The 14557-nt window shown below is 48.5% G+C and overlaps 6 protein-coding genes across 6 annotated transcripts; 4 read left to right on the top strand and 2 right to left on the bottom strand.

The window, feature by feature from the left end:
• Window positions 1–2166: 2166 nt before the first annotated feature.
• On the bottom strand, window positions 2167–3153 carry LTR64_001570 (uncharacterized protein; the record flags this gene model as incomplete). The annotated part of the gene is made up of 1 exon (XM_064895951.1): window positions 2167–3153. The coding sequence occupies one exon, from the start codon at window positions 3151–3153 to the stop codon at window positions 2167–2169; it is 987 nt and encodes a 328-aa protein (XP_064758638.1).
• A 695-nt stretch (window positions 3154–3848) lies between these two features.
• Window positions 3849–6666, top strand: FOX2 (bifunctional hydroxyacyl-CoA dehydrogenase/enoyl-CoA hydratase fox2; the record flags this gene model as incomplete). The annotated part of the gene is made up of 3 exons (XM_064895950.1): window positions 3849–4007; window positions 4058–5281; window positions 5329–6666. 3 exons carry the CDS (start codon window positions 3849–3851, stop codon window positions 6664–6666), a joined length of 2721 nt encoding a protein of 906 aa, XP_064758637.1.
• Window positions 6667–7394: 728 nt separating this feature from the next.
• Window positions 7395–9335, top strand: LTR64_001568 (uncharacterized protein; the record flags this gene model as incomplete). The annotated part of the gene is made up of 1 exon (XM_064895949.1): window positions 7395–9335. The coding sequence occupies one exon, from the start codon at window positions 7395–7397 to the stop codon at window positions 9333–9335; it is 1941 nt and encodes a 646-aa protein (XP_064758636.1).
• A 1456-nt stretch (window positions 9336–10791) lies between these two features.
• Window positions 10792–11673, bottom strand: LTR64_001567 (uncharacterized protein; the record flags this gene model as incomplete). Its single annotated transcript, XM_064895948.1, has 1 exon — window positions 10792–11673. The coding sequence occupies one exon, from the start codon at window positions 11671–11673 to the stop codon at window positions 10792–10794; it is 882 nt and encodes a 293-aa protein (XP_064758635.1).
• A 530-nt stretch (window positions 11674–12203) lies between these two features.
• LTR64_001566 (uncharacterized protein) lies at window positions 12204–12739 on the top strand (the record flags this gene model as incomplete). Its single annotated transcript, XM_064895947.1, has 2 exons — window positions 12204–12398; window positions 12455–12739. 2 exons carry the CDS (start codon window positions 12204–12206, stop codon window positions 12737–12739), a joined length of 480 nt encoding a protein of 159 aa, XP_064758634.1.
• A 900-nt stretch (window positions 12740–13639) lies between these two features.
• LTR64_001565 (uncharacterized protein) lies at window positions 13640–14482 on the top strand (the record flags this gene model as incomplete). Its single annotated transcript, XM_064895946.1, has 1 exon — window positions 13640–14482. The coding sequence occupies one exon, from the start codon at window positions 13640–13642 to the stop codon at window positions 14480–14482; it is 843 nt and encodes a 280-aa protein (XP_064758633.1).
• Between the last annotated feature and the right edge of the window lie 75 nt (window positions 14483–14557).

Below are 14557 nucleotides of genomic sequence, written 5' to 3'. Positions count from 1 at the left end.
AGAAGGCCGTGCTGATCATACCAGGGTGGGTTTTGTCCATGGATACGCTATGCTTGAGTTTACTGCTGACTGTTTTCGAGCAACATGGCGTACGGCTCTAGGTACGTCAAAGCCTTGTGTTTTGCGGAAGAACTTGCAACGACACATGACCCACGAAGAACATTCACCTCTGCTTGTCCGCAAGCGGTGATACTATTGAATGGAGGCTAACGAACTTTTCTACAACAGAGGCTTCCCAGGATTAATACCAGGAGACGCCACTCTCGTTTTGTGAGTCTACCCTTGCTGCTGTGCTTTCATCCCCAGCGTGGTATGGAAGGTGAATATGCAGTGAACCGTGGCTAACCTTACTCTCAGTGAAGTCGAGCTAAAAAAGATCAACTAGCGAGATTGTCCGCGCAGCTGAGCAGTATCGGCCGATAACATGTAATATCAACGTACATGACTGGTGGCTTATGTTACACAACATAAGACTACCAACGTTTTGTCTCTTGGCACATAAACGAGCTCCGCGTGAACACTGAGGAATCGTCAGAACACGATATCCCTGCATGAGCTGGAATTGATATATTGGAAGTTCCTTTGTAACGACTCTACCTGTTAGTCTATTTCGGTCCAAGAAAGTCCTGCTCGACCAAGCCTATGTCGTCCATGACAGCAGCGTAGGCATGTTAGATGATTAACCTGTTCTGGATTAGTTAGATTCGGAGTCTCATCTATTATTTTGTGCATTCTCAGACTCTGTAAAGTTTGAAGAACTTGCCATCTAGATTGGCATCATAGCGTGGCTGCTCCACAGCATAAGAAGGATGATTCTGACGAAATGTACCCGGGTCCAGTGACAGTACTAGGGGCGTCCAGCCAAGAATACAACCCGCAAGGATCACATCCTTCTGCAGGATCCATCAATTCCTATAACAGCTTAGTGATTGTCAATCCGATCAGATCAGATCGGATATGCAGCACTCTGCAGCAGACTCAGATCTTGCAGCCACAAACTTTACGTACACGTCGACAACCTGCTCATACCTTCCCGGACCTCTTGTAGATTGATAGATCATATTGAGCGGCACTGCTTTTTGTTCGGAGCGGTCACCATTCGAAGATCAATCGCAGGGATAACAGCAGGTGACGTGCAACGCTTCTCTTCACGTCGATACGAGCCAGCTCACATGTCACTGGACGATAGCAGTAAGGTCGACGTCGCACGCTAATGCATGGAATGCATTTTTAGTGAGTCCCAGCCAGAATAGCGGTCCCACTCCATGTAATGCATCGAGAAGAGACACTCTGGCGCAGTCTCTCATCAACACATGATCACGGAGAGTCGATATCTGCTGTCATCGCTAGTCACTTTCTAGTCTGTGTCACGGCACAAGCCTGACATGACACGATCTGCGATTTGACACATCAACCGCGCTGTCAAGAATGACGAATCAGACGATCAACGTCTCTATCGTCACTGGTAACAAATCATCGTGGCCTAACTTTCATGCACTTCGTATGCTGAAAGTAGACTCGCAGATCCAATTGAGTGTTACAACCTGTGGTTGGAGAGTTTAGATCTCCATCAACAACCTTGACTAAAATTCGGGTGGTACGACCCCTGCTCGTATGCCGATGGCCAAGGTCAAAACTCAACGCCGTACATACGACTGTCTTCCTCAATCAAACAGATCTGGGTATTCTCGCCTCCTAGATCGACAGATACGGCAAAGCTACTGTAGATTAGCCGTGCATACATCGATACACGCTATATCGTCGATCGCCTCATACATACCCGTGCCAAAACCGAGCAGTCGGATATTGACCACGCTTTCCTCTTTGACACGTTTTGAGGACTATGCTTGCCTGATCAGGAAGGCAGTGAGTTTGCTCTGTTGGTGTTGCTGACAGTTATAGGAAAAGCTCAGACGCGGTTCAACTTTTGACTGTAGTCTAACATCATGCTCGTCCTTTTCAATTATTCCGAGATTCTTCTCACTTCGTGCTTAGAGCTATAGACGCTAGATACTACTTATGATGTGCCACTGATATAAGTGTTACTTTTGAGGTGCAATCAGTAAGTGGCAGAAGCATACCAGTAGACCGAAAGCGTCTACACAACTTTACTATTCAGCTCATAACCGGGCACTGATAGTGCGCCGTCTTGAACAGTGTGAAATCTCAAATGCGCTCTACTTTTTTAACCTTGCGATCTTTACCTACAATCAACCTCAACTGACGGCTTTGTACATCTTGCTCCTCCCTCAAGCCATCTTGGGCTAATGTCTTGAACACACCTGCTCTCATCCCGTCAACATACAGTTCATAGCTAGGATAATAGCCGTCAACAAAGTTCTTCACTTCTTCGTCGGTCATACCACTTCCTTTGGCTTTGATCATATTATGTTCCTGTTCCTGCCTCCATTCATACACGAACAGAGGGTCTTCAGCGTCTATGTGGATCAATCCATCGAATTGGGAGGTGATCTCGTCATATTGTTTCAATGAGTTATTGATCGTACTCAGGTTCTGTAGGGCATTGTGGCCTAGACGACCCTTGTAATTTGAGTCAGGCTCTTGTGCCAGCTTGGAAGCAGCCTCGTGCTTTTGCTTGACAGCTTCGTCAGAGATGGGCCGGAAACCGACACACCAGCCCTCGAAAAGCACTATGCGGACTGGATTGGCTGACTCTGTGTTCACTTCTAACCAGTCCGACTCTGGCACACGATCACCCTGCCCATTGTAGGCTGCCTTGTTGAACTGTGGGATCTTGGTGGACTTGTTCTCTCTCAGACTGGCGAACACTGACCGTACAAGTGGTATGTCGTGGGTTGACGGTTGACCACGGTGCTGCAAGAGTGGGTTTTCAAGGTTCGCTCGAGCCAGTGACTGTAGTCCGTCGTGCGGAAGATAGAAGTCGTCTAGGGAGAAGATCGTGGTGAGAAGATAATGGGGTGTGGAAGTCAAGGATTTGTGAAGTAATGAAACAAGCAGAGATTTGCCAGCACCTTGAGGAGCCGTTAGGCCTACGATCAGCGGCGGCACAGGTGTGAAAGGCTTGGAAGAGGCGTGCTTCGCTTCGTGTTGGTGGAGGAGGTCGAGTATGAATGGAACGACGTGCTGCGCCTTGTCATCCTGTATACCTTCTGGAATGATTGCAGCTGCCATAATTGAAGGAGCGATACTATTCTATTTTGTTGGGCTAGGAAACGAAGGATCTGTGGTGGAACGAGTCAAGGGTCAGTGTACCTCAGCTTTTGTATGGACTTCCTCGTAAACTTGTGCAGGAAAGTCTTCTAACGTGGAAACCTGCCTGGTAGATATACAGACACGTCTGGCAGGCAGATCATTCAAGCGGGGACGATGGGGATTGCTTGCGTGCAAAGTAACAAGCAATGGGCGCAGAGAAGACCGCGATAGGTCCCTCGTCGCGTACTTCCTGGTGCGAAGGCATCGACAAGCTGCTCGCATGCTCAGCGAGAACATGTAAACAGAAAAAGAATCTGGATAAGATTCACATGTCCTGGAGAGCCAAACCTGGGGATTCCGAAGTGCCGTGCTGACTTCCCACTGAAGGCTTCCGAGAAGCTCTCGGTGATTGTGTGGAATCACGTGACCTTATCGAAGCCGAGGCATGTGCAATGATGAAGCATAGTTGAAGATGGACTTGAAAGTGTCATATGTTATTCATTTCTGCTCTTCACTTCGTTCTCAAGAGCCGGTCTTTCACGCGCTCATACTTCCGTACATCGACGAGCGTTTATCTAATATTATTCACTTATATTGACCTGAGGTGCCGTATCTGCTTTCTATAGTCGATGAGCTTCTGAATACGCAAGGAAGTGGACAAAAACACCCAAGTCATGGCGCAAGAACTGAGGTACGATAATCAGACTGTGGTAGTCACAGGTGCTGGCGGTGGTCTGGGCAAACAATATGCATTGTTCTTTGCTTCGAGAGGAGCAAATGTGGTTGTGAATGATCTCGGTGGTTCGTTCAAGGGAGAGGGTGCCGGTACTAAGGTCTGTCGCATGCTTACTAGCCATACTGTTGATGTACTAACCACTCGCAGGCTGCAGATGTAGTCGTTGACGAGATCAAAGCTGCTGGTGGAAAAGCCGTAGCTGACTACAACAGCGTCGAACAGGGCGACAAGATTATCGAGACTGCTATCAAGAACTTCGGTCGAATCGACGTTCTCCTGAATAACGCTGGCATTCTCCGAGATGTCTCTTTCAAGAATATGAAGGACCAGGACTGGGATCTGATCCAGACTGTCCACGTCAAAGGTGCATACAAGTGCGCAAGAGCTGCTTGGCCACATTTCAGAAAACAAAAGTATGGCAGAATCATCAATACAGCTTCAGCGGCTGGACTATTTGGCAGCTTCGGCCAGTGCAACTATTCAGCAGCCAAGCTTGCCCAAGTTGGTTTCACAGAGACCCTGGCGAAAGAGGGTCGCAAATACAACATCCTCTGTAACGTGGTTGCACCTATTGCCGCGAGCAGAATGACTGCAACCGTTATGCCACCAGAAGTCTTGGAGGTCTTGAAGCCAGAATGGGTCATTCCACTAGTTGCAGTCCTTGTCCACTCCTCGAATGCGAACACCACTGGCACTATCTTCGAGTGTGGAGGAGGCCATATGGCTCAGCTGAGATGGGAACGGGCTAAGGGTGCTCTGCTTAAGGCTAACGAGAGCTTGACCCCAGGCGCGATCCTCAAGAAGTGGTCAGACGTAAACGACTTTTCCGAATGCGAGCATCCAGATGGTGTCGCAGACATGATGACTAAGCTAGAAGAGTCAATGAAAATGGGCGACAACGACAAAGGTGAGGAGATTCGTTTCGATGGAAAGGTTGCTGTGATTACTGGTGGTGGTGCGGGTCTCGGCCGTGCCTACTGCTTGCAACTAGCTAAGCTTGGTGCCAAAGTTGTTGTGAACGACCTAGTGAACCCTGACAACGTGGTCCAAGAGATTCAGAAACTTGGCGGACAAGCTGTTGGTAACAAGGCCAACGTACTCGATGGTGATGCTGTTGTAAAGACAGCCATTGACACCTGGGGTCGTATCGACATTCTGATTAACAACGCTGGTATCTTGAGGGACAAGGCTTTCGCTAATATGACTGACGATATGTGGGACATCATTCTGGATGTTCATTTGAAGGGCACATACAAGTGCTCCAAGGCTGCGTATCCATACATGGTCAAGCAAAAATACGGCAGGATAGTCAACACCACATCGACAAGTGGTATTTATGGCAACTTTGGCCAGGCTAATTATGCTGCAGCAGTAAGTCAAGACTTGGTTTTACCTATATACTGACTAACATTCCGCAGAAATGTGGTATCCTTGGGTTCTCTCGAGCACTTGCCCTGGAAGGCCGAAAGAACAACATCTTTGTCAACACGATTGCACCAAATGCTGGCACAGCACTCACCAGAACGATCATGCCCGAGGAGATGGTACAAGCATTCAAGCCAGACTATGTTGCACCTCTCGTGCTGCTGCTCGTTTCAGACAAGATGCCAGATCCACCAACAGGTCTTCTCTTCGAGGTCGGCAGTGGTTGGCAGGCACGAACCAGATGGCAGAGATCTGGTGGCCATGGCTTCCCGATCGACGTCAAGCTCACTCCAGAGCAGGTGGTTGAGAAGTGGTCAGTTATCACAAACTTTGATGATGGACGAGCAGACCATCCAGAAGGTGGGCAAGATGGCCTGAAATCGATCATGGCCAACATGGAGAACAAATCGAACAAATCGAACAAATCGAGCAATTCTTCTGATGACTCGGAGGACTACAATGCCTCTATCGAGAAGGCCAAATCTGCGAAAGCACAAGGTACAGAGTTCAATTGGGACGATAGGGAAGTCATTCTCTACAACTTATCTGTTGGTGCCAAGCGAACACAACTGCCACTCACCTTCGAAGGCAATGACGACTTCCAAGTGTTGCCGTCATTCGGTGTCATTCCACCTTTCTCTGCCGTCGCTCCGTTCTCGATGGACGAGATTGTTCCAAACTTCTCGCCTATGATGCTGCTTCATGGCGAGCAATACCTGGAAATTCGCAAATTCCCTATTCCAACTAAGGCAGATACAGTCTCGTATCCTAAGCTTGTCGAGGTTGTAGACAAGGGCAAGGCTGCTGTTGTGGTATCAGGTACAGTCACAAAGGATGCTAAGACTGGTGAAGAAATCTTCTACAACGAATCAACAGTATTCATTCGAGGCAGTGGTGGATTTGGTGGGCCTAAGAAGGGCACCGATCGTGGTCGTGCAACAGCTATCTATCAACCACCAAAGCGTGCGCCTGATGCAGTCACTGAGGAGAAGACGACGGACGATCAAGCAGCACTCTACCGACTCAATGGCGACCGCAATCCACTACACATCGATCCAGAATTCAGCAAAGTGGGTGGTTTCAAGGATCCAATTCTTCACGGCTTGTGCTTCTTCGGCTTTAGTGCCAAACACATCGTTGAGAATTTCGGACTGTTCAAGAACATCAAGGTCAGGTTTGCTGGTACTGTAATACCTGGCCAAACACTGGTCACTGAGATGTGGAAGGAGGGCACTACGATCGTGTTCCAGACTAAGGTCAAGGAGACTGGTAAGCTATGTATAGCTGGTGCAGGTGCTGAGTTGTTGGGACAACCGAAGCCCAAACTGTAGAACATTTTGGATTATTCAACTTTAGTATAGGACTATGAAGGCAATAAACCTTTGGTAACGAAAACTAAGCCAATGTCCCAGATACTCGGTAGCAATATGACGAACTGCGAAAGGCCTGGTGAGGTGGCACGATCAGGGCTGTGGGAGGTGTCCGATATTAGTTACATATTCCATAACGGCTGAAACTCGGCCCTAAACTGTGCTTGAAAAACACACAGATAATTACGGCTCAATGGTCTAGTCGTATGATTGTCGCTTCGGGTGGTACTCAACCATGCCTACAACCGCTTCCAACGGTCGTTTCCAATGTGACAGGTCCCGGGTTCAAATCGTGAGTCTGATACATCAGAATTGTAATGCAACGCGCCTAACATGACTGTAGCCGGTTGAGCCCCAACTCGATATCGTTTTTACTTTTTGGCTCAGTAAAATAGTGTTTCCAAGATTTAGAGAAGTGATTGTGGACGAGACGGTCCGACGGAGCCTATAACGACGATACAGATAGTTCTGTGGAAGCCGAAGGAACGCCTCAAACCGTTGGAGCTCTTCCAAGGTTGTACCTGAGCTTGACACTGCAGGTTTCTGCAGGTACCATCAGCAGTCACAAGCTTTGTTCCGATCTTTCCAGTACCTATACTTTCTATACTTTGCGTGCATTCTCTGATTAGAACCACCTGTCTCTACTCTTTCGTGTTCGAAGATGTTCTGTGCCCTGACTAGCACCTGCGATGTGGCGCCCGACCTCGTCGTCCAGGCGCAATCCGAAAGCTGAATCGTCCTCTCGCCCTCCACTATCCCCTCGATCTACTCTCACTGAAGTACTTCGTCTCAACCAACTACGTGTCAAGAACTCGTCTCCTGCTTTAACCAAGGAGAATGCCGTACAGGATGCAGCCATCTCGCTGAACGAAGATCTTGCAGTGCTTGCCGGCATCTACCCTGATGTCAAGTATGACTGTCTACGGGAGCTATTGAGCCGCTTTGATGGTGACAGTCGTCTTGAGATCTGTACCGAGCAGCTCTATAGATACAAGAATGAGTGGATGAAAGGGAGACTTCAGGTTCCTCCTAGGGAACAAGACGAGCAGATTCATACGGAGGAACAATTCAGAACGCAGCAGTACCGATCTGCTTGCAGCTGGTTGTTGCAAAAAGAGTTCAATTCACTCAACAAGAGTGCTATTGAGGCCGTTCTTGCCGAGGTCAATAACGCATATGGAAAGGCCAGACCCATCCTACAAGAGATTGCCAACAAGTCGTGGCGGGCGACGTTGCAATCATTGTTCCGGAAAAAGAAGGATACGCAGTCTCTTCCAACCTTTCTCTGGATCAGAGGAAGGATTGGCCAAGAACTTGTGCCCACCGGAGATACAGAGCTTGACAATGAGCTGGAAGCACTTTTCGTAAGACCACTACGAACAGAGTTGGCACAATCGCAACAAGAGCAAGACTTCACACTAGCTGTACAGCTCAATGAGTGGGAGGCCCAACAAGCCGAGGCTCTCTATGAGTGTCAAATCTGCTACAGTGACACGCCGTTCGAAAACGTGTCAGCATGCAATACCGAGGGGCATATTGTCTGCTTGGACTGTGTCCGAAAGTCTTTGAAGGAGGCAATCTTTGGTCAAAATTGGGCACAGTCTGTCGAGCCCGCACTGAGCACTTTGAAATGTCTTGCACCTATTGATCCTCGTTGCAATGGTCATGTTCCAGCGGCTCAACTCGAACAAGCTGTGCTTCTGGAGCACTCAGGTCGAGAGTTATGGGATAGATTTGAAGAACGCCTTGCTGAAAAAGCGATCTTTGACTCACAGCTGCCGATTGTACGTTGTCCCTTCTGTCCATACATCGAGGCCGACAATTTCTTCACTCTCGAAACAGCTCGCCAACACATCCAGTGGTCCTTTCAACCCTCTTCGAGACACCGCAAGATCCTCGCCATCCTCGCCTGCGAGTTCATTCTACCAACTCTACTTTTCGTGTATCTCGCTCTCCGTCTCGTTTGGCCATCGTTATTGCCAACCCTCTTTTACACCTCACTTGCACGCCTTGCTTCCACTCAGCGTACCATCCGCTTCCAATGCCAGAACCCTACATGCAAGCGCAGATCTTGCCTAAAATGTCACAAGGCCTGGCACGATGCTCATTCTTGTGATGAGCCACTCCTTCTTTCCCTCCGTCAGTCAGTCGAAGCAGCACGTACTAATGCGGTGAAGCGAGTCTGTCCTCGCTGCGGCACGGCCTTCGTCAAATCTTCTGGTTGCAACAAGCTTACTTGTGTCTGTGGCTACAGCATGTGTTACTTATGTCGGAAGAATATCGGCAAGACAGGAGAAAATGAAGGCGCTGAAGGATACAGACATTTCTGCGAACACTTTAGACCTGTACCCGGCACAAAATGTACACAGTGCGATAAGTGTGATCTATACAAAAGCGAGGAAGAGGATGTCATTGTAAGAAAGGCCGGTGAAGATGCTGAAAGGGAGTGGAGGAACAAGCAGAAGCAAGAAGGCAAAGGTGGAAATTCCAATGAAGTGGATAACCTCAAGATCAACCATGATCTGTTAGCAGAACGACTAAGCATTTGGCAGAAGTTCTTGCGAGGAGACTGGACTGTTCAGGGCATAGCAGACGAGATTGTGGCCAAGGTAGTCATTGTCCAAGTATAATGTTTGACGGCATGAGTATAACAAACGCTTCATTCCCTACGACCATAGCCTATAAGTGAGAGCCCGCATGTTCAGTAGCCTGGCAGATGTTCTTCGCATGGTTGTGATGTTCCTCCACGATACTGAATCTACCAAAGTTGCGGCTCTCTGTATCGGTTCGGCAAGTAGTTCACACATTCAACACGAGTAGCTATGCTACAGTATGTCCTCGATTTCATGTCAGGAAGAGAATGAACCGCGAGTATTGAATCAATATCCAAGACCAGAATTGGCTCTCAAGCCATGTTATTCGTATCTAATGAATTCCGGAAGACATCTCAGAAAGGATCTACAGAAGAACAGTCCGACGTAGCACTCGCGTATCTTTTAGGACAGACTATGGCCAGTATGCACACAGGCGATGTTGTCTCTCAAGTATCATACTATCATTTGTAGTTCCCTCCCAGCAAGTTTCTGGTCTCAGTACCACTCGCTCCACTCCTTGTTGTTTTCTCTGCTAATCGTCTTGATTTGGGTGGTAGTCGTTGCCCGTGCTTCGTGCCGCTAGTAGGAGAAGATCGAACGGCTAGATCTCGTTAGGTAGTAGTATTAGTGTCTGTGGTATCTGTTTTACATATCAGCTATCAGATGTCATCAAAAACACCTTCCATGGCTTTTATTCATTTGGCCTCTTCCAAAACTTGTGATTGTTCACCTATTCAGTTTTATTGTTACCATGAATTTTCTCCTCGTGATTTTGGTTCTACTCTTCGTGGATGTTTATCGTTCGCCATGAATGCTTGAGTCTCTGCCGCGAACGATTCAATTTCTGCCACGTTCAATATGCCTTCTGCTGTGAATGCTCTGATCTGTCGTGGGCGCTTCTATTCAGGCTCTATTGCGTTCACTTTGCTGCTTCATTCTTCGTCATCGTCAATGTTCGTTTAGTTTCATGCTCGTAACTTCAGAGACAACTGCTTCGACGGAGGGTTCTGGTTTCCACTAACGTGGAGTTATATGCCGCGACCATAGGTTCTCTCGATTACACTGGTGAAATTGTTGGTTTGTGCTTATGCTAGGACTACTGCTTCCTCCTAGATCATCTCTTGTGTTAGGGTTACTACCTTAGTTGGTCGATATCCCTCATCATCCCTTTCATGTTCGCATTCGTTCTCCTCTCGTCCTCGTCTTCACCTTCGCCATGCGGCTTTTCCGTCGACCAGATGGCGTAATGGTCGCGGTGGGACGAACATATTATCCGCGGCTAGACGCACTGATCTGGTGGCAGACGAACCCGAAGTATTGTGGCGGACGAGAGCTATGAAGAAGATTCAATCCGTCTCTCGTACGACTGTCAGATGGAGTGGCAATATTGAGCACCGAAGGACAATAGTTAGGTTTAGGATGCAGCCTCTGGTAGTGATAAATCGACATATCAATGAATGTGTACGGACCTGGTTGAATTGTATGTCATTGTTCATGACATACTCTGTACGACTTCATCAACGACGGCCTTGACACCTTCAATCTTGTGCGCAAAGCGTCCCAAGAACATGCCATCTACCCATTGGCCAAGCGGATTGTCACCATTCGTCTTGCCACTCCACAGACCAGGACCTGCACTCCCTCCATACACGACCTTTGTTTGACCAGTGCGGCCTCTCTTCTGTTCAAAATCCTGTATGATATGTCTGATGGCTTGCACAACAGGTCCAACGTAATCGACACCGGCGGGCCGAGCAGCGCCAATCGCCCATACAGGCTCGTAGGCGAAGATCACTGGTGCGTCTAGCGGCACTGCACTCAGCAACGTCAAGACCTGCGAGTTCAACTGCTTCATTGCATTACCAACTGCTGCAGACATGGGACCCTGAAGGTTTGGAGCTTCAATCTCGCCTATGCAGACCAGCGGCACCATGCCCAATTTCGAGACAGCAGCAGCCTTCTTTGCTGTAGTTTCGTCTGTCTCGGCTAGCATCTTTCGACGTTCAGCATGGCCGAGCTCGACGATCGTGACACCGAGTGACTGCAGTGCTGGCGGCACAATTTCGCCTGTGTAAGCTCCGTAGTCTCCTGACCAGAAACAGTCTTGGGCTCCAAGGTGTAATGGCCACAGTCGTGGGTGCTTCGACGCTGTTGAAGTGGTCTTGGCGTGTTCAGAAAGTAGTTGAGTGCAAGGGTATATCGACAGGAAGTCTGGTATGAATCCGAAGAGAATATCCTGATCTGGCAAGGGCATTATACCTGATTCTGGATCGAGTATTGTTCTTAGGTACTGTATGGTATGGTCTGCAGAGAAGTATGCCTTGGTTGACATCAGTACCAGCTTCAGTGGAAGCTGTGGGTATGTAGAGGTCATGTTGCTCTTCGAAGAATGGTTTGCTAGGTCAATAAGAAGTGGCCTCCAGTGGCTAGGGAAGTTTGTTCTCCTGGTACTTGGATGAGTGCGATCGAGTATTTACACGATGTTGTTCGAGGACAGTGAGTCTCAAAAATTTCGGCAGTTCAAACGTTCACGTCACAAACACAAAGTCAGCTTTGACACGAAGTAATGCGGTACTTACTGTATAGCGCTGTAAGGAGTGTGGTCTTCCTCGAGAGGTCGGCATCCCACATTAAGAACGCCGAGTGCCCGCCTCGAAAAGTTCGGGGCATTTTCATCTGACGTCGGCTTCGAAGCGGCATGCATGCGAGCCATGCCATGCAACTGCGTGCTTCAATGTCGCTGGTGAACCGGATAAACTCGCTGAGATGTTGCATTTCAGAGTTGTTTGCATATTCGGGCCTTCTGTTTTTGCAAATTTGACCTTGTGTTGATCGTAAGCTTGAACCAACATCTGTACCAGCTGTAAACCACGTTGTTACACAAATTTAGCAGCATACTTGAATATGGCGACCACACCACTTCGCATCGTTGTAGGCTGCGACAACGCAGGGCACACCTATAAGGAAGCGCTTAAGGAGACTTTGAAGAAACATAAGGGTGTGGCCGAGGTGCTAGATGTAGGTGTTATGGAAGCAGAAGACAGTAAAGCATATCCGCACTCTGCGGTTGATGCTGCACGAAAAATCAAGAATGGTGAGGTAAGTATATTCCACCTATTCCCTTCTCTATAGAACCGAGACTGATGTCCTTTTAGGCTGATCGTGCCCTCCTTGTGTGCGGCACAGGTCTCGGTGTCGCCATCTCAGCGAACAAGGTCGAAGGGATCCGAGCCGTCACGGCCCACGATCCGTACAGTGTGGAACGATCAGTGCTATCGAACAATGCACAAGTTCTGTGCATGGGTCAGAGAGTGATTGGGCTCGAGTTGGCGAAGAAACTGGTGCAAGAATGGGTCGATCTGAGATTTGACGAGAGCAGCGCATCTGCAGACAAAGTGAAGGATATTAGCAATTATGAAGCGCAGTTTACAAAACAATAAACGTTGCGATCGACTTGTCGAGACGCGTCAACTCCGAGGGCATAAGCTACCAGAGCGCAGTTGAGCAAACGCCAGCTGGCAATTCCGATATGAGGTCTCAGAGAGTGTAGGTACAGTCAGACGACGCCGATAATCCTGTTGATATATGCAATGTCGTTCTGATCAACAACAATACACGTCTATCGATCTGGTGGAACGTCCTATATATTGAGTCTGGAATGATGAATTGTTATGAGCGACTGTGATCAGCTACTGACCTCGCTTATCCTTCCTCCTCTACAGGTTACTGAATGCTCCTTCCACCCTTGGACTTGAGCCAACCAACAACTAATCGCACCTGCCCTCCAACATGCAACGTTCTTTGCAACCCTGACATCTACTGAGTTCGTGCTGCACCACGCGATGTGTTTTGACCCAAACATACAGGTCGTGCCAATAGTGCCATGCCGGTGAAACGGGTCAGACAGATCTCCGGGCTTTTCTTTGTTCTTTCGTCTATCACCATCCACCGCTTTCTGGCGCAATCGGTAGCTGACATATCCAATGAAACGACCTGAGAACGATTCCTACTGCCACAAACGATTCCAGCCGCATCTTGAACGGCACCTTGGAGATCCCTTGCGTTGTATCTGACTACACGTTGTGCTTTAGTGGAGAATTTGTCGTTGTCTAATGATTGCCTCACTCACATTAGCCAGGAATTAGATTCTAAACGTACGGCAGATCAAAAGTGCTAGTCCTGGCGTACGACTCTTTGCTTACTGACCAATAAACACGAAGAACACCTGCCACATTCAGAAGGAATTAATACGAGCGGTGCAAGCACTATCACGGTCTAGACGTCGACTGCTACATCTGCCGATACCCTAAGTTTGTCAGCAGGGCTCTGCAATCGCCTTGATGGCTTACATGCTGAAAGAGCAAGGCAACCAGTGCTTCAAGGATGGTCAATACAAAGAGGCGGAGGACTTCTATGGACAGGCTATCTCTGTTCGGTCCAACGACCCTAAGCTGTTTCAAAATAGAGCACTAGCACGAATACGTCTCTCGAATTGGCGTGGTGCGGAGCAAGACGCTCGTAAGGCCGTCGAGCTAGATTCTCAGTCCATGAAAGCGCATTTTTACCTCGCACAAGCATTACTGAACTTGCGGCATGTAGGTGAAGCACACCGAGAAGCACTTCAGGCGTATAGCATATGTCTTGCCACGAATGATAGCTCCGTCGAGGTTGTAGGGCAGACCGTTTTGAAAGCGAAACAGGCTGTATGGCAGGCCAAGGAGACAAGTCGACTACGAGAAATGAATGATACTCTGGCCACTGTGGAACAGACCATGGAGCAGCAGTTGAGAAGAGACGTCGCTGATGTTGAAGAAAGATTCAAGAGCAAAACAATTGGCGAGATGGGCAGAGGAGAAGAGCTCCAACAGCTACAAGACGAGTTCGATGAGCGGCGGCGCAACGTGAGGTCTGCTTTTGAAAATAGCAAGGATCCCGAAAGTAAGGAGAGGGTAGTGCCAGACTGGATGGTTGATCCCATATCATTTGAGGTCATGCACGATCCTGTGATCACGCCAGCAGGAGTCAGCTATGAAAGAGTTGGGCTGTTGAAACATCTCAAACAGAGCGGTTTGGATCCCCTGACTAGGAAGAAGTTGCATCCCGATGCACTGACACCAAATGTCGGTCTGAAGCAGGCTTGTGCAGAGTTCTTGGAGCGTAATGGCTGGGCTGTGGATTGGTAGGTGTTTCGTATCTCTAGCGTGATGGTGTCAAATATTCCGATCATGGTCAGAAGTTCTTATAAGAATTAAAGACAA

Source organism: Lithohypha guttulata (genome assembly GCF_036872675.1).
Source record: "Lithohypha guttulata strain CCFEE 5908 chromosome Unknown scaffold_1, whole genome shotgun sequence".
NCBI lineage: Eukaryota > Fungi > Ascomycota > Eurotiomycetes > Chaetothyriales > Trichomeriaceae > Lithohypha > Lithohypha guttulata.
Note: the sequence above shows the minus strand (reverse complement) of the source record. Positions and strands in the feature narration are given on the sequence as shown.